The following is a 23,893-nucleotide window of genomic DNA, read 5'->3' on the forward strand; positions in this document are numbered from 1 at the left end:
TGTAATACTGATAGAAATGTAAATAGGGTAAGGGGATAGAATCATTGCGTAGTTCATGGATACTTGTCGGGGTTAAGGGCATTTAAGTATTTATTGTGTGTTTATTTATCTAGTTATGTATTTATTGTAAGGTTTAGATTAGAACACACCCCTTTGAATGGTGCAGAATGCAGATAGCTCGCCTGTGTATAAAAGGCTGCTGCCAGTTGACGTAAAGAAGAGTTGTGAGTGAAGAGAGATGTGTTCTTGTGCATTGTGCATTGTGTATTGTGAATAAATACAGCTTTTTTGTTGCACGATACCAAGGCCTCTGTACTGAATTCCAGACGCAAATTGAGCATTCTCACAAATGCGAATAAACCTCAAGCAAAATCATGCTTTGCGTTGGCAGCCAGAGAGAGAGAGAGAGAGAGAGAGAGAGAGAGAGAGAGAGAGAGGATCTTACTGTATGATTCAACTACTGCCCTGGCTGTTCACTGCTGGGGTTATATATACAGTATGAGAAACGGGCCAAGACTGCAGGGATATAGATGATGGAACATCAGCAATGGGTCTCCAAGGGGTCAGCACTTACAGTATATTCAGTATAGAGAACATGAGGTTGAAGTTGAAAAATACTATTACAAATCATGCAAAATATGTAGAATATATTAATATCAATTGAATATATGATCCCTCTCTGAGACACTAAGACAAACATGAGCTCCCTTCCCTGTAAAAATGTAAATATGCTAAGTTGAGTGTTTTGTTTTCAGACTATCAAGAATCATCATCCATCTTTGTCTGCCTTGATAAAGAAACACTCTAAATCACACTTTAAATACTGTTTATGCTTTATGTTCAATAGTAGATAAAAAAAAAAAACACTCACCCTCACCACCTTCTTGCCTTCTGTCTCATCCTTCTCATGGACCAGGATAAAATCGATCCTCCTCTTACCGTCATTGAAGAACGGTGAGTCTGGGTCGATTAAAGGCACAATCTCATCCAACTCATGTTCATCCATGACGGTATCCGTCAAGAGTGAGGAGCAATGCACATCTGTGCCGTGTAAAGGCCTTTTCACATGTGAAGCGATTGACACGCCTATTAATGACATTCAGTGACAGGCGAGTGTGCAGGTAGGGCGGCGTAGAAGGAGGACGGAAACTTTTTTCTATGTGACACATAGAAGCATGTCTTTTTACACGAGGAATGGTTTATCAGGAATAGGAATATAGATAGTTGTGTTTTCCTACTTTAGAATGAACCTTTTTAGACCAGTAATACTTTAACTTGACCTCACACAAATTGCAACTAAAGTGCTTTGGAAGGCCGTTAGTCAATTGGAATGGAATATGAAAACTTTGATATATCTTGATCACAACACCACAGAGATAAAGTGTACCAATGTATGTGAGTTTTGGACAGCATTTCGGAGTGGTAGCAAAAACGTTGTTTTCAAGAAAACTTTTGTCTGGCACAAATGGCCGGACCTACAGTATGTGGGGAGTTATGTCATATGATCCAAAGAATCCAGGGGAAACATTTGTGATTGTGTGACCTATATGAATCAAGAGTTACAGGCCTGTCAGGTGATAAGAAGCGACTTGCTCGCTCCTCATGTATTGAAGGGACAGACAGACAGACAGACAGACAGACAGACAGGATCATCTGTTTCCATCCGGAAACTGGCCGAGCTCCGGCCAGCTCGAGCACAAATTAAGCCCTGTCTTTCAGACTAATGCCATGGCACCATAAGGTGCTGTCAGGATACAGCACCAAACTAGTTGACACTGTATTCCTTTAAATCCTGTCATGCCCTTCATTACGTACTCACTTATCATGCGTGCATCTGTTTTGACTCTCAAGTATTTTGTTTGTATTGGCATAGCTTACAACCGTCGGTATGCATGGAATCACAGCAATGTTCTGAGACATCACCTAAGTAAACTATAACAGATGTATTGAAGCTACCTTGCCAAACAAAAAACCTGTTTAGCTGGTGGTATACTGTAGAACTTGATCTGCTTCTGTCTTCAAGTAATCCCTCCACAAAGCAAGCAATCCGCATATAATGTATAATAAGTAAAGTAAGTCTATTTGCAGAGCACCTTTCACAGACATTCAGAGTGCTTCACAGCAATAAAAGCTGAACATATCAATAATACAAATGATAATAAAAGAGACAAATATAAAACGATCACCATTTAAACAAGTACGACGGAAGTCCTGCCCTATAGACACACTCTGCTTTAGGTCGTGAGCAGGCTCTTCTCTTCGCAGATGAGTGAGCCTGGGAACGAGGCTACTGGGCACATAAGGGTGGAGCAGGTCACATAATAAGCACTAGCCCACCTTAGTAACGTATGTATCGCACACAACACACACACACACACACACACACACACACACACACACACACACACACACACACACACACACAGCACACACACGCACACACACGCACACACACGCACACACACGCACACACATGCACGCACAAATGCACAAACGCACACATGCACGCACAAACACGCTCACGAATGCACACATGCACATATGCACACACACCCAAAAGCTGGGGCCAAATATTTTGTTTTGTTGATATTGAAGTGGAGATACAGTGGTCATCCTCATACCACAGGGTGACGTGTCCAGCCGTGTTGAGATAGTCCATAGGGCAGAGTGCTGTCTAGCAGTGGTGTAAAGTAACTAAGTACATTTACTTAAAGGGATACTTCACTCTCCCGACGGGGACACATTTAAAAAAATTATTAAAAATAAATGAAAAAAGTTATGGAAAATTCATGGCCCCCTCACGCATTAGTAGGACACTCTAATGCGTGAGGGGGCCATGAATTTTCCATAACTTTTTTCATTTATTTTTAATATATTTTTTAAATGTGTCCCCGGCCCGAGAGTGAAGTATCCCTTTAAGTACTGTACTTAAGTACAATTTTGAGGTATTTTTTACTTTATTTGAGTATTTCCAATTTTCAATACTTTTACTTCTACTCGACTTCATCTCTAAGGAAAATATTGTACTTTTACTCAACTACAATCATTTGAAAACTTGAGATACTAGTTACTTTTTAGATTTTTATTAATAAATACACATTTACCACTTAAGCTCTATATATATTTCGGGTATTTGAAAATACAACAGATCAACAATACACAACCAAAGCAGTGTGTGCAGTGTGCACTGGTCTTTGAAACCTCAAAATGTAACGTCGTCTCTGTTAATATTATATTGCTGGTATTCCTTGGTATTTTAGCAGTGACGTCACGGACTAATCCTTAGTATATGTATCCTTATATAGACGTTCGCTACACATGTGTTTTTTGTTTATGTTTTTTCACGGCTCGCGGTACTCAAACACTAGCGGGATTATTATTTCTTGTCAACATTCAAGTAGAACTATGAGAAGGTATAACCCAGCTAAAATAATGTGTCTTTATAAAAATATGTAAATGATATATGATTAGCAGTCCACTTCCTCCTGTTGGTACGGATGGATTCACATTGCATTGTTCCGTACCCGAATACGCATGATCCGGATCCGAGACTACCTCCCGAGGCGGTCTCGGGTACGGTACGGTGATCCGTTTCGGGGAACGATACACAACGTACACACTATCACAACATCAGCCAAGTGGTCCAGGGTGCGCACCCGGGGCCATAGTGTGAATCCGCCCTTAGTTTGACAAATGTTAGGTTAGTGTGAGGTTAGGGTTGGATGGTACTTCAGAATAAGTAATCTGACTAATGGCATGGCACCATTCTCTCTTCAATGGTGGCTGACTGTCAGGAAACAGCATCAAACCAGTTGTGACACTGTCATGCCCTTCATGATCTAATCACTCAAGAATAAAATGAATGACTGTAATGTTGCCAATGCTGTAATGAGACTTTCTTAATGGGGAACATAAAAGCTGCCTTGCCAAACAAAAAGCTTGTTTAGCTGGTACTGTAGCTGCTTCAGTGCCAGAAACTTTGTTTTATTGACGACAACAACAAAGAGATTAAAACACCAATGTTTTGGCTGTAGAACATATCTGCTCTCAAGTAACACTGTCCCCCACAAAGCCAGCAATTCCAAATAACCTTGTTGCTGTCGGGCAGAAACCAGCTAACTCCATTGACGCTTTTGCATTTTCTCCCCATACATCAGTGCTATTGAACACCCTTTACGTCTGTGTGTTGGTAAAAAAAATATTGAACCAATGAAAAGTATTAAAAAGCAAACATTCTACTTTCTGTAGAATATCCCAAAAAATCTATAATCTGACCATAACACACACACACACACACACGCACGCACGCACGCACGCACGCACGCACGCACGCACGCACGCACGCACGCACGCACGCACGCACGCACGCACGCACGCACGCACGCACGCACGCACGCACGCACGCACGCACGGACGCACGCACGCACAAAATAGGGACGACAGGTGGTTAACTAATGTCAAGGAACAAACACCAAGATGGTAGAGGAGTAATGATAATAATACTGACACATTTAGATTTCCTGCTCTCAGGTAGGGACGGATTAATCCCTGCACGGGCCCATGGGCTGCCAATTGTTTAGGCCCCCCCCCCCTAACTTTTTTTTTTGGGGAACATTTTTAACCTTTTTACATTTTTTCCCTCAAAGGGCCCACTTTGAGAGGTCCCCAGCAGGGACCCCCAGCCTGGGGGGTCCTTGAAGGGCCCTGCAGGAGCCCTTGTCAGGGCCTCAAACCCTGCAAGAATCACTGCTGTAAATACAGAGGAGGGGCCCACACATTTGATATTTGATTAACCTATACATTTCATTTTAGTAAATTGTCGATGGCAGCGCGGCCCAGTTCCCGAAGGGCCCCTGAAAGCCAAAGGGCCCCTGGGCCACGGCCCTGGTGGCCCAATGGCTAATACAGCCCTGCTCTCAGGGTGAATTTGTGTGAGTTTTGTGTTTTGTTTCAAAGGCTGTGTATCTGAGTGAAGCAGACCGGGACAAAATTAACTAGACCTGGCTGGAAAGGCTTCATACAATATGGCCATGGCATGTTATCTCATGTACACTCACTAAGGGGTGCCAAAGTAAGGTTGTTACCTCATTGCCACTGATGATTGACCCTGATGGTTAGATCTTAGTTAACCCTGGCCTCTCGATGTGTACTGACGCTGTAATCTGTTTTATTGTTTATCTGTGTAATGTTCTTTTGCAGCATGTTCTGCTGTGTTGAATTTGTATTTGGAACTCAGTACACTGTGAGTACTTCACAGCCTTCCTAGAAATGCAGTGGAGTGAAAGTACTAATAAGTATCCAAAAAATGTAATGCAGATAGTACAGATACTTCAAAAATGAACTTAACTACAGTTCTCAAGTTAATGTACTTAGTTACCGTCCGTGTCCACCACTGTGTACATGCATGTTTGTAATCAATCAATCAATCAATCAATCAATCAATCAATCAATCAATCAATCAATCAATCAATCAATCAATCAATCAATCAATCAATTAATCAATCAATCAATCAATCAATCAAACAATCAAACAAAAAGACAAAGAAGCTCCGCTACCTAAAGCCATGTTGGGAACTCTAGTGAGCTCATTGGCTGAAGGCTGAAGCAACTCTTGACCGACAACAGCCAGTCACAGGGATTTTGAGTAGGTGACGTCAGCAACGTACGTCACGATACGATAGGGTGGCAGAGCTGTGGAGTATAAAAGAAGCGTAGATGACCTCAAAATGAGAAGACTCACTGCTTACCTCACCATGTCTCAGGACTTACAAGAGTGCATCAAGAACGTCATATATCCCATACAGGAGGAGCAGCGATGGTGGAACCGCCTCGTGGAGAGCAAGTCCGACCCGCCGGACAACTACCTGCACATCAAACAGATAGCCTTTGGGGGAGCCAGTGGATGGTGTGTGGGGTTTCTGCTACAGAAGTACGGCAAGGTAGTGGCTACGGCCGTGGGAGGAGGCCTCCTGCTCCTCCAGGTGGCCAAGAGGAGTGGCTATGTCTACGTGGACTGGAAGCGAGTGGAGACGGACGTCAATAAAGTAAGCCCCGAGCTACACTCGTATGTGGACGTGTCGAGAGAGTTTGTGAAGGAGAACATCGTCGTCACCACCGGGTTCATCGGAGGCTTCCTGCTTGGCCTGGCCTCTTAGAGGGCTCGTTCTCAACATGGGGTCCGTGAGGGGTTATAAGTGCGGGCCTGTAACTCCGAACGTGGAGCCAAATGGACCCATGAATGGTTTTGGTTCCATTTGTACAGTCTCAGAGTTGAATTAAGACAGAGGATTTTTAGATTGGGGGGTCCGTGGCCTAATTAAAAAGGTTCATAATCACTGTTTTGGAGAACTTAAATGAAGCCTGGATACATTTGCATAAAAAAGAAGATAGCAGCACATGCTTTTGTTTTGTCCTCAAATGAGAAGAGCCCAGTGTAATTCCTTTTTTTTCTTAGAATCTTTTTCGGGGCATTTTATGCATTCACATAGAGAGACAGGAAACTGAGGTCAAACTAAAGTTCAGACCTCGCTAGCTGAACTTTAGCTAGCGATCATGATCGCCAGCTACAGTAGATCATGATGCAAAAGGTACAAGGGGAGGTGTCTGATTTTTGTGGCTTGGGGTAATTGTTTCATTTCTCTACTACTTTTTCTGTCGCTCCACGTTTCCTTTTATGTCGCCGAGGGCAGAGAAAAGGGGAGGAGAAAGGTGAGACAGGCGCCAGGAGTTGGATCCCAACTCACGAGGAGCACATGCTGCCAGCGCACCATCACCTCTATTAAAGATGCTAGGACACTAGTTCTGTAGTCTGGAATCCAGACTGATTCGCTCCGTTCAGCTGGTTCACAGCCTTATTAATTTGAAGGACCCCTGATTTGATATATTCAAGGCCATGGGACCCCATTAGAATGTTCATCTCTGCGACGCCAATTTATGATGTAATATCCTCAGTGTTAATTTAACTCTTGAGAGTGTACAAATGGTTCCGAACTAGCAATCAACTTACCCCCTGGAACCCCCTCAAGGACCTTTGGGGGTCCACGACCCCACGTTGACAACCACTGTGCTAGTACAACCCCAACACCCAACCCCCAGTCACAATCATAAATTGGCGTAAAGGTGCAGTAAGTGATTTTTTTTTTTGTATGAGTGTTAATTAACTCTATTCTGATGTTCAGCAACATCTGTCTCCCTGTCTCCAGGTATTTGTAAACAGAAAATGCACTTTCAGGTTCGGGATAACAATTTTCGGGACACCCAAAGAACAGAGGCCCTCATTTATCAAAGTGGTGTAGACCAAATAATGGACGTATGGCAAGATCACCGCAATTTTCGGCATTTTCTATCGTGACTGACTTGATCCTACGGCCCGCTCAGATCTCACATCAGGTTTGAGGACATGTAGGCTTTGGCTACACCAGTTTGTCCCATCGTAGACATGCGGAGCAGCATCATCTGACCAAATGACTAAACATATGAATTCACTCCAAAAATGTATACTGTAGCTCTAAAACTAATAGTACTAATATGTGAAAACAATATATTTTGTTAAGGCATGCATCGACAATGTGTCATATGAAGGTAGGATATTTCCAAGTGTACAACTCAAGCAATTAAAATTGCGCAATTAAAACAATGTAACATATATTTACAATGTCACAACAAGTTAGATTCTTAATCATTCAGCCATTTAAACAGTTCTTTACTGGCTCTGTGTGAGAGGATTTTGGGGACAGCTCCGCTGGAATATTGTCATGAGTGAAGTCTGCACTGCCCAGCGCTAGTGATATTTTGGCCACAGGACGGCAGCGGGAGATCGGAGGTAACCAGCCCACCACACACCAGCCTTCATCCATTAATGTTTATGCATTCATCAGTCACTCCATAAACTATGTAAATTATGATGACAGCCCCAGGCTATCTATCTCTCATAAGCGTGGTGTCACAGCTCTCGGCCCCGGACCACGGGAGGAGACGCAGGACTGCTTTATTTTGCTTTATTTTTGCGCGACTCCACTCAGCTGCGCTCTGCTTCTTCATGTCGAAAAACAGGTGGGGCATGTCTATACCACATTTATCACCAGCCGACAAATCTCACGCTAGAATTGTCAGGGTACACCCTGCTTGATAAATCTCACTTGGACGTGGGCGTAAGCTGATTCCTGGGCTCAAATATAAGCTGGTTTCTACATTTGAGTGAATTTCAAAAGATTTTCAAAAACAAAAATCTAACGTTCAGAAAATAAAACATTTTAGATTATGACAAAAATAAATTACATTTTTCAAAATTAATATAATTTTTCAAAATAATTTCAGAATTTCTCAAAAGAGAAAAATTAAAAAAAAACCAAAAAAAAAACGTTTTGCTACACAATCAGCATGACATTATGTGTTGTTTAGATAGAACACAGAGTTTCAAAGTGGGGGCTGCGGCCGGGCACCATGGGGGATAATTGGAAAGGAGAGGAAAATGGAAAAACCTGTTTTATTTCTTTAGGGCATGCATGCTGATCTTGTGAACTTTTTTATCCGCTATGTTCTCTTTTTTCCTTTTCTTTTCTTTTAAAGCAATCTCATTTTAGAGGGGCCATATACGTAGCCAGAGGCTATACTGGCTACTTTGGGGTCCTTGGCATGGACACGTTTGGTAACCCCTGGCTTAGAACAGGGCTCATGATGGTTTGCACTGATTTTACCAGAAGGTGTTGCTCTATAGTGACTCTAGTGACATATTCATGTAGTGACCAGGAAGAGCTGAAGTGGGTGCATACATGCATGTGGCAGTGTGTGCATTCTCAGACTGTTCACTGCATGCATGCATGCATGCATGCATGTGGCAGTCAGTGGTGGAAAAAGTACTCAATTTTTTTACTTAAGTAAAAGTATCAATACTGTAATGTAGAAGTAGCCTACTGCGTTAAAAGTAAAAGTCTGGAATAAAAAAATTACTTAAACGTAAAAGTACAAAAGTATTGGTATCAAAATGTACTTAAAGTACCAAAGTAGAAAGTACTCATTATGCAGAATGTCCCTTTTCAAGTTTTCATACTATAAAAATCTTTTGAAAATAGCTGATCTACAAGCTCACAATGCATCGCATTAGACTGTTCACTACATGCATACATACATACATACATGTGGATGTGTGCATTTAGTTGACTGTGACTGCATACATTTGGCAGTGGGCGTGTGCATCCAGAGATGACAGTCTGTGCACCGGAGCAGTAAATGGATGCGCTGTGGCGTCTCTGCCAGCTTATACAATTCCCACAATACACAGGGGGCCACAGTGTTGTAGGACTGCGTACAGAGAGAGGCACAGCAGCAGTCATGTTCAGGCTTGAAGATGCTCTCTCTCTCTCTCTCTCTCTCTCTCTCTCTCTCTCTCTCTCTCTCTCTCTCTCTCTCTCTCTCTCTCTCTCTCTTTGTGTACCTGTCTCTGTGTGTGTCTCTCTCTCTGTTGCTTTCTGTCTCTTCTTCCTTTCTCTCCCCCCTCTCTCACCCCCTGTCTCATTCTCCCCTCTCCCCCCTTTCCCCCTTTTCCCCATTCTCTCTCTCTCTCTCTCTCTCTCTCTCTCTCTCTCACACACACACACACACACACACACACACACACACACACACACACACACACACACACACACACACACACACACACACACACACACACACACACACACACACACACACACACACACACACACACACACACACACACACTAGCAGTGTGGGACTATGAGTTGGGGTGGAGGTCTGTGTGTGTGTGTGTGTGTGTGTGTGTGTGTGTGTGTGTGTGTGTGTGTGTGTGTGTGTGTGTGTGTGTGTGTGTGTGTGTGTACTGCCTCACTGTCCACAGTGTTGTTGTTTCTGCATGAATGAGCGCAGCATTGCCAGTTTGATTAATCCCCGGCCCCTTTTCACATGTTTAGGCACACATCAGGGCTCCAGAGGAGGGCCGCGCTGCAAAGCAAATAGCCCATTCATTCTGCACATTAGTTCTGCAAGAGGAGGTGGACGTGTACTCTATGCTACCCCACATGTACGCCGTTATCACGTATTGTCCTGAACAGTGGTCGGAATTAACTAAGCACATTGTTTACTTTTACGTAGTACTGTACAGTACTTGGGTCAAATGTTGTGGTACATTTACTTTATAGTATCAATCACTGCAATGTAGAAACAACCTGTTACAAGTAAAAGTCTGGTCATCACACTTTACTTGAGTAAAAGTGCAAAAGCGTTGGTATCACAATATATTCAAAGCACCACAAGTTAAAGTACTCATTGTTCTCACAAGTTCAAAATGTATAAACATTTTTTTTAAATGCGACGCATTGTGAGCTTGTAGATCTGCTATTTTGAAATGGCCGAAATATATATTATACGGCTAAAGTGGTTAGTGTGTTTTGTAACAATAATTCAAATCTACAAAGTAACTCGTAACTAAAGTTTTCTTATAATTGTAGTGTAGTAAAAGTACAATATGTTTTGAAGTAAAAGTATTGAAAATTGTAAATACTGACGAAAATTGTACTTAAGTACAGGCTACTTGAGTACATGTACTTTAGTTACTTTACAGCACTGAAACTGCTCATAATGTGGTTCACCCCAGGCCGGGTGGGTGTCTGGGGTGAAACTGTCCCTTTAAGAGGTGCAGAGTTGACACAGCTGAAGAGAGGCATGAATAACCAACCACTGATGGAATGCACACCTAACCGGCACATGGTATAGCCCACTGACTGACAACACAGACAAATGGAGACATCTGACAAATCATCTCTATTCTCCTCTCCACATCATAATTAACTGCACTGCACGGATTACAGCCTCATAGTGCAGTGTCATTGGGATTTAGGGGGGAGGGGGCACTAACTGTCATGATGCCGGCTCTTTTCACCGTGATTTCTGTCTCTGTGAGTTTGTCCCTGTTGTTCGTGGGCCCCTGCGAGTCAGGATGTGGCCAGGCGGGCCTGTGCTGCCCCGGTCGGGACCCGGCCTGCGTCAGCAAAGGATGGAGAGCGGACCGCTCCTACGGGACCTGCTACTGCGACCAGGCCTGTGCCTCCACCCTGGACTGCTGTCACGATTATGAGCTGGCCTGCCCAGGTATACACTACTTCAAGTTCATCTGCTGTTAACTGTGTTTATCATTTGACTAAAACCCAGTAACTAAGTATATTTACTCAAGTAGGCCTACTGTTCAAGTACAATTTTGAGGTATTTTTTTTACTTTACTGGAGTATTTCCAATTTTCAGTACTTTTACTTCTACTCCACGTATCTCGGAGGCCAATATTACTTTTTCTCCGCTACAATTATTTGAAAACTTTAGTTACTGGTTACTTTGCAGGTTTTGATTATTGTTACAAAACATGCATTATCCACTTCAACCCTACAGTATATACATTTCGGCCATTTGAAAATAGCCGATCTACTTATGAGTTCTCTCGCCTGATCCGACCTGAAACATTTATTTTCTGTTTACAAAAGAGCTGGATAGACTGGGAGACCCCTAGCCTGTTACTGAACAAACACTCTATATAGCAATGATTACTATCAGAATAGACCAATTATTTGTTTACCAACATTGAGACTGGACGCACAGGTGATTGTTTCATGCAATCAATTCCCAACATATTGTTTCGGGGTGCGCTGGTTTCAGTTCATTCAACCTCCTCTTGTGTGTTGGCTAGTGAGGCGCGTCCTAGCGAGACCTGACAGAATGGGTTTCATTTGGTGCCGGCCTGCGGGCGCATACTGGTTCTTATCAGTGTGACGTCGTCTATTAAGGGGTCTATATAGAGCTATTTAGCACTTAAATTTTGCCAAAAATAAATGACCTGCACCTAATTCATAGTTCATGAAGAAAAGAGACATCCCTGAAAGTGATGACGTGATAATGGTAATGCCAACTATCTGAAATTCAAATTGCTATTTTTGAACATCTTTGAAAAATATCAAAGAATTTGAATAATTTAGAAAAAATAAATCTCTTAAGGGGGTCCCTGGCACAATTTTTTTTTAGATGGGGGTCCGCGACAAATACAAATCAATTTGGGGGTCCATGGCACGAAAACGTGTGAGATCCCCTGGTGTAATTGTCTATTCCTCTGCCCTATTAGCGGTGTCCTGTGTGGTGAGCGAATGGACAGAGTGGTCCGGCTGCACAGAGCCCTGCAAGGCCGCGGTGCGCAGGCGGAGCAGGGTGGTCCGCCAGGACCCCCTCAACGGAGGCAAGCCCTGTCCCCACCTGGAGGAGCAGGCTGGGTGTGTGGAGTACCGCTCCCAGCAACGCCACTGTAGCAATGCTCTGGGTGAGACCAAACGTCAAGTTCCCTCTGTCTTTTCTTGTTTTAAAAAAGATGTGTTTTTGGCTTTTCTGCCCTTATTGATAGTTTTTAACTCATTCTCTGCCAACCAACGTCTTTTGACGTTTGTAATTCATAAGCCCAGACCGCCAAAGACGTCTTTTGACTCCTGCTGTGTGTTTTTAGTTTTTTTTCCACTAGATGGCGCTCTTCGCTAACACATGAGTGACCATTTCATCCTCAGTCACACGCAGAACCAGGAGATCGTGTGATCGCAAGATTTCCTCCACCGTTCACTTCCTTGTTATTCGATTTGGACAAATGCCCTTTTCTCGCCTTCCTGGGTTTACTCTGCATTTTTGACGAGACATGCTACTGTATATTCAATGGCCTATAACAAGCGAACGGGGGGTCGCGATGATCTTTTTCCCCCGGGGGATCGATCATACTGGAGATACATATTGACTATTTGAAAAGGTAAGGAAAACGAAAAATCCCTGGCAGTGGCTGATTTATATATTCATTTACTTAGGCAGTGAATGAGTTAAGTGAAAGAGGGAGAGAGACGGGGAGAGACACGCAGCAAAGTTCGGCGGGAACAGGACTCGAACCCGCGACACGCTGTCAGGCTACATTAGAGCCTAGTAAGTGCCCGGACCGCTGGCCAAGTTCACTCTTTTGTCTTCTCAGGATGACATATCGGTGCTGTCGGGGCAGAAACCTCTTATCTCCATATTGTAATACTTTTTGTGTTTTTCTTTTGTAAATTAGTGCCCTACTTGATCATACTACAGCGTCACACAAAAAAGCATCAAAAGTAGCAGATTTACAAGCTCTATACGCGGTGCGAAGCGGCGCGTTTCGAGTTTTGGACGTATGAGGTTTCCACCCGACAGAGACGATATCAATGAGGTTTTGTGATGGTTTTGGTCTGTTGTTGTTGTTGTTGTTGTTGTTGTTATTGTGGGGTGCGTCATTTATTGCAGTCCCGGCTCTCATCACCACCGGTGGCTATGGCAACGCGAGGAAGAAGAGAGACATCCCTGAAAGTGATGACGTGATAGGGTAATGCACCAGACATTCCATTAAACGTACACATGTGTCCTTTACATATTCATGTAATGTTATCAGGCCTGGAATGTCGTAATTTTTAGGGGTAAGGCCACTTGGCCTTTGTTGTTGTCCATTTTTTTTAGGGCACAAAGGCCAAATGCCAGGGCAAGAAGGCCAAGAATTTATTGAATTTAAGGGTCAAGGATGATTTTAAATTGAAATGATGTACTATCTGCAGGGAAATACATAAATGATGGTATTTAAAATCTGATCCATGCTCATCCCTGCACCAATCAAAGTAATGGTTTAAGTGATTGGTTTAAAGATGGGGACTTAAAGGGGTACTTCACTTTAGGGCCGGGGACACATTTAAAAAAAATATTAAAAATAAATGAAAAAAGTTATGGAAAATTCATGGCCCCCTCACGCATTAGTAGGACACTCTAATGCGTGAGGGGGCCATGAATTTTCCATAACTTTTTTCATTTATTTTTAATATTTTTTTTAAATGTGTCCCCCGGCGTAAAGTGAAGTACCCCTTTAAGAATATAATAATTAATAGTTAAGAATTCAGAATCTGAACAAAACACACTAGTGTCTACATGACAAGAAAGAGACACTGGTGTCTACAAATTGACAAGAAAGAGACACTGGTGTCTACATATTGACAAGAAAGAGACACTGGTGTCTACATATTGACAAGAAAGAGACACTGGTGTCTACATATTGACAAGAAGGAGACACTGGTGTCTACATATTGACAAGAAAGAGACACTGGTGTCTACATATTGACAAGAAAGAGATCGACACTGGTGTCTACATATTGACAAGAAAGAGACACTGGTGTCTACATATTGACAAGAAAGAGACACTGGTGTCTACATATTGACAAGAAAGAGACACTGGTGTCTATATTGACAAGAAAGAGACACCGGTGTCTACATATTGACAAGAAAGAGACACTGGTGTCTACATATTGACAAGAAAGAGACACTGGTGTCTACATATTAACAAGAAAGAGACACTGGTGTCTACATATTAACAAGAAAGAGACACTGGTGTCTACATATTAACAAGAAAGAGACACTGGTGTCTACATATTGACAAGAAAGAGACACTGGTCGACTGGTGTCTACATATTAACAAGAAAGAGACACTGGTGTCTACATATTAACAAGAAAGAGACACTGGTGTCTACATATTAACAAGAAAGAGACACTGGTGTCTACATATTAACAAGAAAGAGACACTGGTGTCTACATATTAACAAGAAAGAGACACTGGTGTCTACATATTAACAAGAAAGAGACACTGGTGTCTACATATTAACAAGAAAGAGACACTGGTGTCTACATATTAACAAGAAAGAGACACTGGTGTCTACATATTGACAAGAAAGAGACACTGGTGTCTACATATTGACAAGAAAGAGACACTGGTGTCTACATATTAACAAGAAAGAGACACTGGTGTCTACATATTAACAAGAAAGAGACACTGGTGTCTACATATTAACAAGAAAGAGACACTGGTGTCTACATATTAACAAGAAAGAGACACTGGTGTCTACATATTAACAAGAAAGAGACACTGGTGTCTACATATTAACAAGAAAGAGACACTGGTGTCTACATATTAACAAGAAAGAGACACTGGTGTCTACATATTAACAAGAAAGAGACACTGGTGTCTACATATTAACAAGAAAGAGACACTGGTGTCTACATATTGACAAGAAAGAGACACTGGTGTCTACATATTAACAAGAAAGAGACACTGGTGTCTACATATTGACAAGAAAGAGACACTGGTGTCTACATGACAAGAAAGAGACACTGGTGTCTACATGACAAGAAAGAGACACTGGTGTCTACATGACAAGAAAGAGACACTGGTGTCTACATATTGACAAGAAAGAGACAGAGGAGAAAGTGGTACAGTCAGCTGGGGCATTAAGGCCACTGTGGCCTCAGGGCATGCCATTTTTTTGAGGAGCACAAGGCCAAACTGAGGGGCAAAGACGGCCATGGCCTTCGTGGCCTCCCTGAAATTCCTGCCCTGAATGTTGTGTCACTGTAGTGTACAGTACAGTATGTCTCTGTACTATATATAGTTGATTTACGCAAAAATACACAAAAATATATATATATATGGAGATAAGAGGTTTCTGCCCGACAGCAACGATATGTCTTGTTTATGAAAGTGTGTGACAGTGTGTACATGAGAGCCTGTGTCTCTGCACCATGCAGGTACTGTGTGCAGTTCCAGCTGCTCTCTCTGACCGCGGGGTGCCAGTGGAGCCTGGGACCACACACCCACTGGATGCAGTACCTGAGGGAGGGCCACCACGTGTGTGTGGAGTGCCAGGCCCCGGCACTCGCCGCTGGCCACAAACACTGCTCTGGAGACGGAGAGCAGGACCAGGAAGAGGAGGACAGGTATAACACTGATAGCCCCCAGTGGTGTTTGGGTTGGCCGGACCCATTTTTTTGGGTGGCGGACCCATTTTCATGTTTCTTACAATTTTCTAACATTTTCAAGAGAAGAAATTCAGAAATGTTCCCCCAAAAAATTGTTACAATAGTGAAATAGTGAAAATAGTAGATCTTACAAGCAGACAGTACGTATACTGTAGGGCCTACTTTGATGATGGAGAGGGCCGCTATATTTCCACACTCACTCCAGAAGGCACACATTGCATATACTGTCGGGCAGACACCTCTTATCTCCGTATTTGTACTTTTTTCGTAAATTAAAGTAGCAAAAATTGCCGATCTACAAGCTCAAAACGTGTCGCAGTGCGACACATTTTGCGCTTGTAGATCTGCTGTTTTTGAATTGGAATCCTGAAAAGTTACATTTTAATTTAATTTCAAATGCATTTAGCTATACTTATGTTAACTTTATGAACTTAAATACAAATACATTGGACATAAAAAAGACAATAGAATTGTAATACTGTCAGGTGACAAGAAGGTCAGTTGGCTCTCATGCATTGAAGGAAGCATGAGCTCGGCCCTGGCCTCCCTAGGCTGTGGGGGACTGGTGTAGCGCTGGTGTAGGGCTGGTGTAGCGCCCAGGGGCCTGTTCCTCAAAAGGTGAATTAGAGCTAAAGCCTGGCTTTTCCACCTATCCTGGCTTAATTTAGCCAGGATTAGAGCTGACTCGGTTCCTCAAAAGGTGAATTATCTTGAAGATTAGTTTAGCCAGTTCACCCTGGCTAAGTTTAGCCTTATCCGATTCCTCAAAAGAGAATTGAAGCAAGCCTAGCTTAGTTACCATGGCAATTTAGCTGTGAAGTTAGCCTGGTCAGGAGCAGGCTAACAGCCAAGCTTACTTAATCTAGTGCCTTGTTCTTCAAGTTTTTCCACAGTTAATTCAAAACATGTGTTTGTATATGGACTCATTTTAATGACCCTGCATTCAAATAAAATGAAATAAATACAATAAGATATAATCAAATTAATTACTGAAATAGTGTGTGACCATGAATCATAATCATAATTGTTTCACAATGACTCATGTGATATGTAATTGTCACTCTGTTATAGTTAACACTATAGTTCATCTTGTTGTTAGATGTTTGATAATATATTCCATTTTTTTTAAATATTATAAAAAATGTCTGACACATACATACACACACATATACCCGTAACTAATAATTTATATATATATATATATATATATATATATATATATATATATATATATATAAATTATTAGTTAAGGGTTTAAAGGAGCCTCTTTGTAAGTCAATGAGGAGCATATTTTAAATTATCAATTTCTAGTCAATGGAGAAATTATTTTTTATTTCTTGTCCACCTTTGGAGTTACATCATGATGGCAAGGTAACTACACAACCCAAACCTCTACCAAAGTGGTCTTGCAAATGTGGGGTTATTTATTGCGTGTCTCGTCCCGTCCCGTCCCCCCCGCTCATCCCGTCACGGCCCCCTGTCGCGGTCAACCCCCCCCCCCCCCGTCCCGTCCCGTCCCGTCCCGTCCTGTCCCGTCCTGTCCCGTTGTGGCCCCCGTCGCAGTACACCCCGTCCCCGTCCCGTCCCGTCCCGTCCCCGTTCGTCCCGTTCGTCCCGTTGCCCGTCCGTCTCAAACACACACACACACACACACACACACACTGTGTGTGTGCAATACTTTGCCATGCTTTCTCCCTGGATCTATTTATTGCGGTCGCGTTTCCTTTCTTGCTTAAATACATTTTACTTCCTTGTATGATTTCATGAGCTGCTGCAGTGCTGCTATTCAGCCACAGAGAAGAACGCTGCTCTGGTTTTGGACTCCGTGATTGGTCAAGTTCAAGGAATCTGCGCTCGAGTTCATGGTCTTTTATAGAAATATGTCGCCGGCGAATCCCCGCCCATTCAGCCTGGCTTCATTATCCTGGCTGTACACAGCCTGTCTTGACAAGGTCTAGCTCGACAAAGTTGCTCCTTTTCAGCCTGGCTTGGCGTCTGAGGAACGGAACAAACGAGGCTTTTCGGACCCGACTTTGTCAAGCCTTGATTTGGCTTAAGGCCAGGCTTTGTTAATTCACCTTTTGAGGAACAGGCCCCAGGACCACTTATGAAGTTGGCACCGGGTGAAAAAAATGGGTTACAAAAATCGCGGGATAAAATTTTCAAAAAAAAGAAAAAGAATTGTAATACTAGTCAATAAGCTACTAATATAGACTGAAGTAATTAAAGCGGGTCATGTTTGCATGTTTGGATTTGTAACAGCTGGACTCAATAACAAATCAGTATTCCGATATTAACCTGCAGGCTGCATTAAGTGAAGGTGGGGGCCGCATGTGGCCCCCGAGCCGCCAGTTGCCCATGTATGCTGTACGCCTACCCAGAGCCTTCTATTGGAGAGTTGCGTCAATGAGGTGGCAGAAACAGTGCCGGTCGCGTGGGTTCATGCAAACTTCTGGTTCAGGGCTTTTGTCAATATTCGGCTCCTCCCCGAGCCGCAATTGGACTGGCCCGATGAAGTGAACAGAGGTGATGCAACTCTCCTTATATGGCTCTAGGACTACCCAATGGGTTTTAGATGCTTGTACTGCAAAGTGTAAGATTATGCTGTGTCATGCATACTGTACACATTAGATTCCCTTCAGGGGGTCCGTGGACCACCAGTTAGAATATAGAGATAAGAGGTTTCTGCCCGACAGCAACCATATGTTATCATTAAAATCGTATTATTTTGCCACGTCTTTGCAACGTCCTTACGGCCCTCCGGTGGGAATCACTGTCTCAGCCCATATCTCCACCCAACACCACAGTGGTCCCCCAGGCAGTGGTGTAAAGTAACTTAAGTACATTTACTCAAGTACTGTACTTAAGTACACTTTTGAGGAATTTTTACTTTACTGGAGTATTTCCCATTTTCTGTACTTTTACTTCTACTCCACTACATCTCAGAGGCAAATATTGTACTTTTACTCCTCTACAATTATTTGAAAAACTTTAGTTACTAGTTACTTTTCAGATATAAATTATTGCATTATAAAACATACATTAACCACTTTAGCCCTATTTTATACATAGGCTATTTGAAAATAGCTGATCTGCAAGCTCACAACGCGTCGCAGCGTTGTGAGCTTGTAGATCAGCTATTTTCAAACATTTTAGTACTTTAACTTTTGGTACTTTAAAGTAATACTAGGTAACGTTTTCAACAAAACTAAAGTTAAATTGTATATCTTTTGCGAGTGGCAAAAGTTTCACAACACCCACTCCGTGAATTTCACCCCCGGAAGCCTTTTATTTATATATTTACTATTGAACGTGTACGGGGGGGACTTTCCCGGGAAAATGACGTTCCTGGCCAACGTCATGACGTCGTGGCCGACGTCCTCAGGAACTACCGCAACGGTTTCCTGTTTGGCCAGGAACTACCGCGCTATTAACAAAAAGGAACCTCACGCTGATTTTAAGATAATGTAGGATTGGAAGATCGAAAAAGAACAGAAAAAGAAAGCACAGCTCATGGTAACTAATGCTCCACTGGCTAAGAGAAACGATCCGTATAGTATAAAACAATTAAAAGATCGCTTTTTGAAACGCTTCCGGCTTCCGGTGAAAACGAATGGAATTCTGGGTAATTGAGGACTAGGGAAATTGTATGCAGTGACGGTAGTGACCAGCAGAGGTTGCTAAAAATCGTTATTTGTGATTCTGCATTGTACAACTTTAAGTACATTTTGATGCCAATACTTTTATACTTTTATTGAAATACATTTTGAGTTCTGGACTTTTATTTGTGACAGAGTATTTCTATATTGCAGTATTTGTACTTTTACTTAAGTAAAGAATTTGAGTACTTTTTCCACCACTGACCCCAGGTTGATCCTTAGTCAGGGTGGTGGCCCCTGGCTCACAATCAGTCGAAAAAGCCCATTATAAAACATTGCACTTTAAGACGGTGTCTTTAAAATGATTGTGATAAACGAGATGAATATGAGATTCTACAGCCAATGTCCAGTTGAATTGAAGCCTAAAGTGGGCGCCAGCTGCGCGTTGAACTTTGTGCTGATTTAGGTCTAATGGAAATCAATATTCAACATCAATATCACATTAGCTTCACTACAATCTAATGAAATCAGCTTATAACCAGCGTATACTTGCCCTGCCTTCTGTTTAGTGCAATTGAATCCATAGCTAGGAGTCTAGCCTTGCATTTGGCTATCCCCCGCCTTTTCTCCCCATTTGAAAACCTTTGACATGCATTTCCAAGCAATCAATGATTAAATGTGCCATGGGCCTATAGCCTCTATATTAGTGTGATTGCAGTGGTGGAAAAAGTACTCAAATGTTTTACTTAAGTAAAAGTATCGATACCGCAATGTAGAAGTACTCTGTTACAAGTAAATGTTCCGGAATTCAAAATTTACTTGAGTAAAAGTACAAAAGTATTGGTATCAAAATCTACTTAAAGTACCAAAATTAAAAGTACAAAATTGTTTCAAAATAGCCTAGGTATAAAATAGGGCTAAAGTGGTTAATGTATGTTTCATAATGTAACAATAATTATCTGCAAAGTAACTAGTAACTAAAGTTTTTAAATAATTGTAGTGGAGTAAAAGTACAATATTTGCCTCTGAGATGTAGTGGAGTAGAAGTAAAAGTATAGACAGTTGGAAATACTCCAGTAAAGTAAAAGTACCTCAAAATTGTAATTAATTACAGTACTTGAGTAAATGTACTTAGTTACTTTACACCACTGAATGATTTTCAATTGGCTATGTTCAAAAAAAAAAAGAAAGAAAAAAAAGAAGAACGTTAGTACAGTACTTTCACTTTGGTACACTAAGTCAAATTTTGAATACCTTTTCCTTGCAACAGAGTATTTTTGTTGAATTGCATGCTTAAAGGAGCACTGTCTACTCTTGCTCTGTTGTCTCAGAGGAGTGTCCTTCTCAGTGGTGTAAAGTAACTAAGTACATTTACTCAAGTACTGTATTTAAGTACAATTTTGAGGTACAATTTTTTAGTATTTCCAATTGTCTATACCTTTACTTCTACTCCACTACATCTCAGAGGCAAATATTGTACTTTTACTCCACTACAACTATTTGAAAACTTTAGTTATTTGTTACTTTGCAGATATAAATTATTATATTATAAAACATACATTAACCACTTTAGCCCTATTTTATACATAGGCTATTTGAAAATAGCCGATCTACATCGCGATGTGACGTGTTGTGAGCTTGTAGATCTGCTATTTTCAAACATTTTAGTAGGCTACTTTTACTTTTGATACTTTAAGTATATTTTGATGCCAATACTTTTGTACTTTTCCTCAAGTAACATTTTTGAACACAGGCCTTTTACTTGTAAGGGCGCGCTCCCACCAAGGGCTGGCCGCTGTTTGCAGAATCTGCCAATGCATTGTCAATGCAAATGCGTTGATTCACGCAAGAGCAGATTTTTTCGCTAGTCGCGCAGACCTTGCGTTTATCTGCTCTCCGCGACTAAGCATAAAACTGCTGGAGGCAGGCGCTGATTTTCTCCCTCTGTCCAATCGGGTGAGTCGAAGGCGGACCGTCTCAAGACTCAGGAAGCAACATGGTGCTCAAGGCAGCAGGCGGCATAGATATGGCAGGCGGTGCGGGCTACGGGGAGGCTCCTGAAAGTGAGTGACAGGCGCGACACTCCCGTTTTTTAGAATCCGCTGGCTGCAGAAAACTGTGGCCGCGCACAACCTGCGTTTAACAGCGGCCAGCCAACTCTTGGTGGGAGCGCGCCCTAACAGAGTATTTTTCATATTGTGGCATTGCTACTTTTACTTAAGTAAAACATGTGAGTACTTCTTCCACCACTGGTCGTTCTACTGAGTTGCTACAAAACAAAGAGTCTGTTGGATGACATGCTCAATAATAACTCCTTCTCCTCCCATTGGCTCCTCAAGGAGGCGGTCTCTCCAGTGGCAGGCCATAGGGAACCCTCGGTGCCGGGGTGTGTGGAGACGCGTCGGGAGACTGGACTCCTGCTCCTGTCCCACCGTGCACAGCTTCCTCTTCATATGAGCTCTGATGCTAGCCTATACCTCGTGTGTACTGTATGTCATGTCAGTGGTGCTTTTTCATGTCAAGGACCCCCAATTTGATATATCTCTGCTGTCCGGCAAAAACCAGCTCCAACTCCAAAATGTTCATTTTTCAGGAAATGAAAATAAGTGGAGGTTTTGTTCATCATTGATAAGAACAGCTGAACGGACCTCCAAGCTCACAATGAGGTTGGAGGTCAAAAGGGGGTGGAGCCTGGAGTCAGCCAAACCAGCTAACTCCGGTGGACTTCGCTGGTTTAGCAGAAAGTTTGAGGATCCAATGGAGTAATCTGGTTTTGTCAGACGCGCTTTTTATTGCTTTTCATTGGTTCAATATATTTGTTACCAACACACAGACGTAAAGGGTGTTCAATGGCACTGATTTATGAAAAAAATGCTAAAGCGTCAAAATGGAGTTAGCTGGTTTCTGCCGGACAGCAACGATTTGGCCGCAGACCCCCCCCCCCCCCCCATATGAAATATTTTTACGCCAGGCACTCCCAGAAGAGAAGATGTATGTAAAAATACAATAACAATTATTAAACATTTTCCAAACATTTTTGAAAAAAAGAAATAGCAGATGTACAAGCTCACAGCGCGGCACGAAGTGACGCGCTGTGAGCTTGTAGATCTGCTATTTTTGAATGGCCAAAGCATACAATATAGTTCACGTGTTTACAGTGGATTTTGATGCTATGTTGTCACTCGCTGTCAGGTGGACACCTTGTACAGTATATCCGTTACATTTCAGAAATGGACAAAAATAACTTGTGTTCCACTGGATCCAGTGTAGTTATTATTTAGTCACACGCTCTTGTTGATACTTTTCATTGGTTCAATATATGTAAAACGCACAAACAGACAAGACAGACTTAACCACAAAAAATGATAAAAGTTGTGAGCTTAATACTGTATACTATATAGCCTAGTTGTGGGCTATCTTCGGTACCTTTGTGCGACACAAGCTTGTACAACGAAGTAGGGTATTGATTAAAGAAAAAAACAAGTTGAAATATGGAGATACAAGGTTTCTGCCCAATAGCACTAGTAAATGGGTACGGTATATTTTTGCGTGGATAGCGCATCTACCTGCAGGCCCATATAATATATCTATGTATTGCGTATTTATGTGTTGTGATTTCTTTTGTATCCTGATATGGCTGCCTGATGCAAAATGAATTTCCGCAAGGACAAATAAAGTATCTATCGATCTATCAATCTATCGATCTATCAACCGACCGACCGACCGACCGACCGACCACCTGCCCGCCCTGGCCACTGGATTGTATGTCAATGTTACCGCCTTATTGGTCGGGGGCAACTTATTGCCATAACTCCACTGCATATGTCATGCATATTTCATAGCCATTTCTGTTACTATCTACGTAAGATGTTTTGGTTGAAAACCCAAATATTTATATACCAGGATATGAAAGAAAGATTCAATCTTTTGGTGGACTGGCCACTTTGTGTGTGTAAAGCCTAGTCCTAATTCACTACATACAGAGCATTTGGTTTCGATAGATTTTGGCATAATTGTTTTGGTTTATCTTTTAATTATTTTTTACCACTTCAGGTAAGCCTGCAAGTAGGCTGTATATCCATTCAAAAATACACTGTATCAATTGGTTTACAAACATTGTGATTTGGTATATTCCTTGCTATTATGTACAGAAAGTTGTCCAATTTAGCTTTTGAATTCATTTAATGTATCGTGGTTGTGTGAATTTAGTTTTCCCATAAGGAACCATGAAACAAATAATTAAAAGCAAGTCAAACAATCAATAAATCAAAATGTAAAGTAATTAGATTTATTTCATTTTGAGTCATCCAAGGGAAACGTTGCCTTTCTAAAAGAAATAGAAATATTGTCGGACATTGAGACACTTTTTTTACATGACAAAGTACTGGCTTTTGTGTGAGTTTTACAACCTGTCACGTCTCCAAAAGGTACAACATGCATTTTAACAACAGAAC

At 42.0% G+C, this 23,893-nt stretch overlaps 2 protein-coding genes across 2 annotated transcripts; both read left to right on the top strand.

The window, feature by feature from the left end:
• Window positions 1-5,753: 5,753 nt before the first annotated feature.
• On the top strand, window positions 5,754-6,155 carry LOC308082018 (FUN14 domain-containing protein 1-like; the record flags this gene model as incomplete). The annotated part of the gene is made up of 1 exon (XM_080423626.1): window positions 5,754-6,155. The coding sequence occupies one exon, from the start codon at window positions 5,754-5,756 to the stop codon at window positions 6,153-6,155; it is 402 nt and encodes a 133-aa protein (XP_080279752.1).
• A 4,725-nt stretch (window positions 6,156-10,880) lies between these two features.
• LOC308082019 (somatomedin-B and thrombospondin type-1 domain-containing protein) lies at window positions 10,881-21,896 on the top strand (the record flags this gene model as incomplete). Its single annotated transcript, XM_080423627.1, has 5 exons — window positions 10,881-11,106; window positions 12,122-12,313; window positions 13,294-13,372; window positions 15,610-15,798; window positions 21,779-21,896. The coding sequence occupies 5 exons, from the start codon at window positions 10,881-10,883 to the stop codon at window positions 21,894-21,896; spliced, it is 804 nt and encodes a 267-aa protein (XP_080279753.1).
• Between the last annotated feature and the right edge of the window lie 1,997 nt (window positions 21,897-23,893).

This window comes from Gymnoscopelus braueri (genome assembly GCF_963280865.1).
Source record: "Gymnoscopelus braueri genome assembly, chromosome: 3".
Classification (NCBI taxonomy): Eukaryota; Metazoa; Chordata; class Actinopteri; order Myctophiformes; family Myctophidae; genus Gymnoscopelus; species Gymnoscopelus braueri.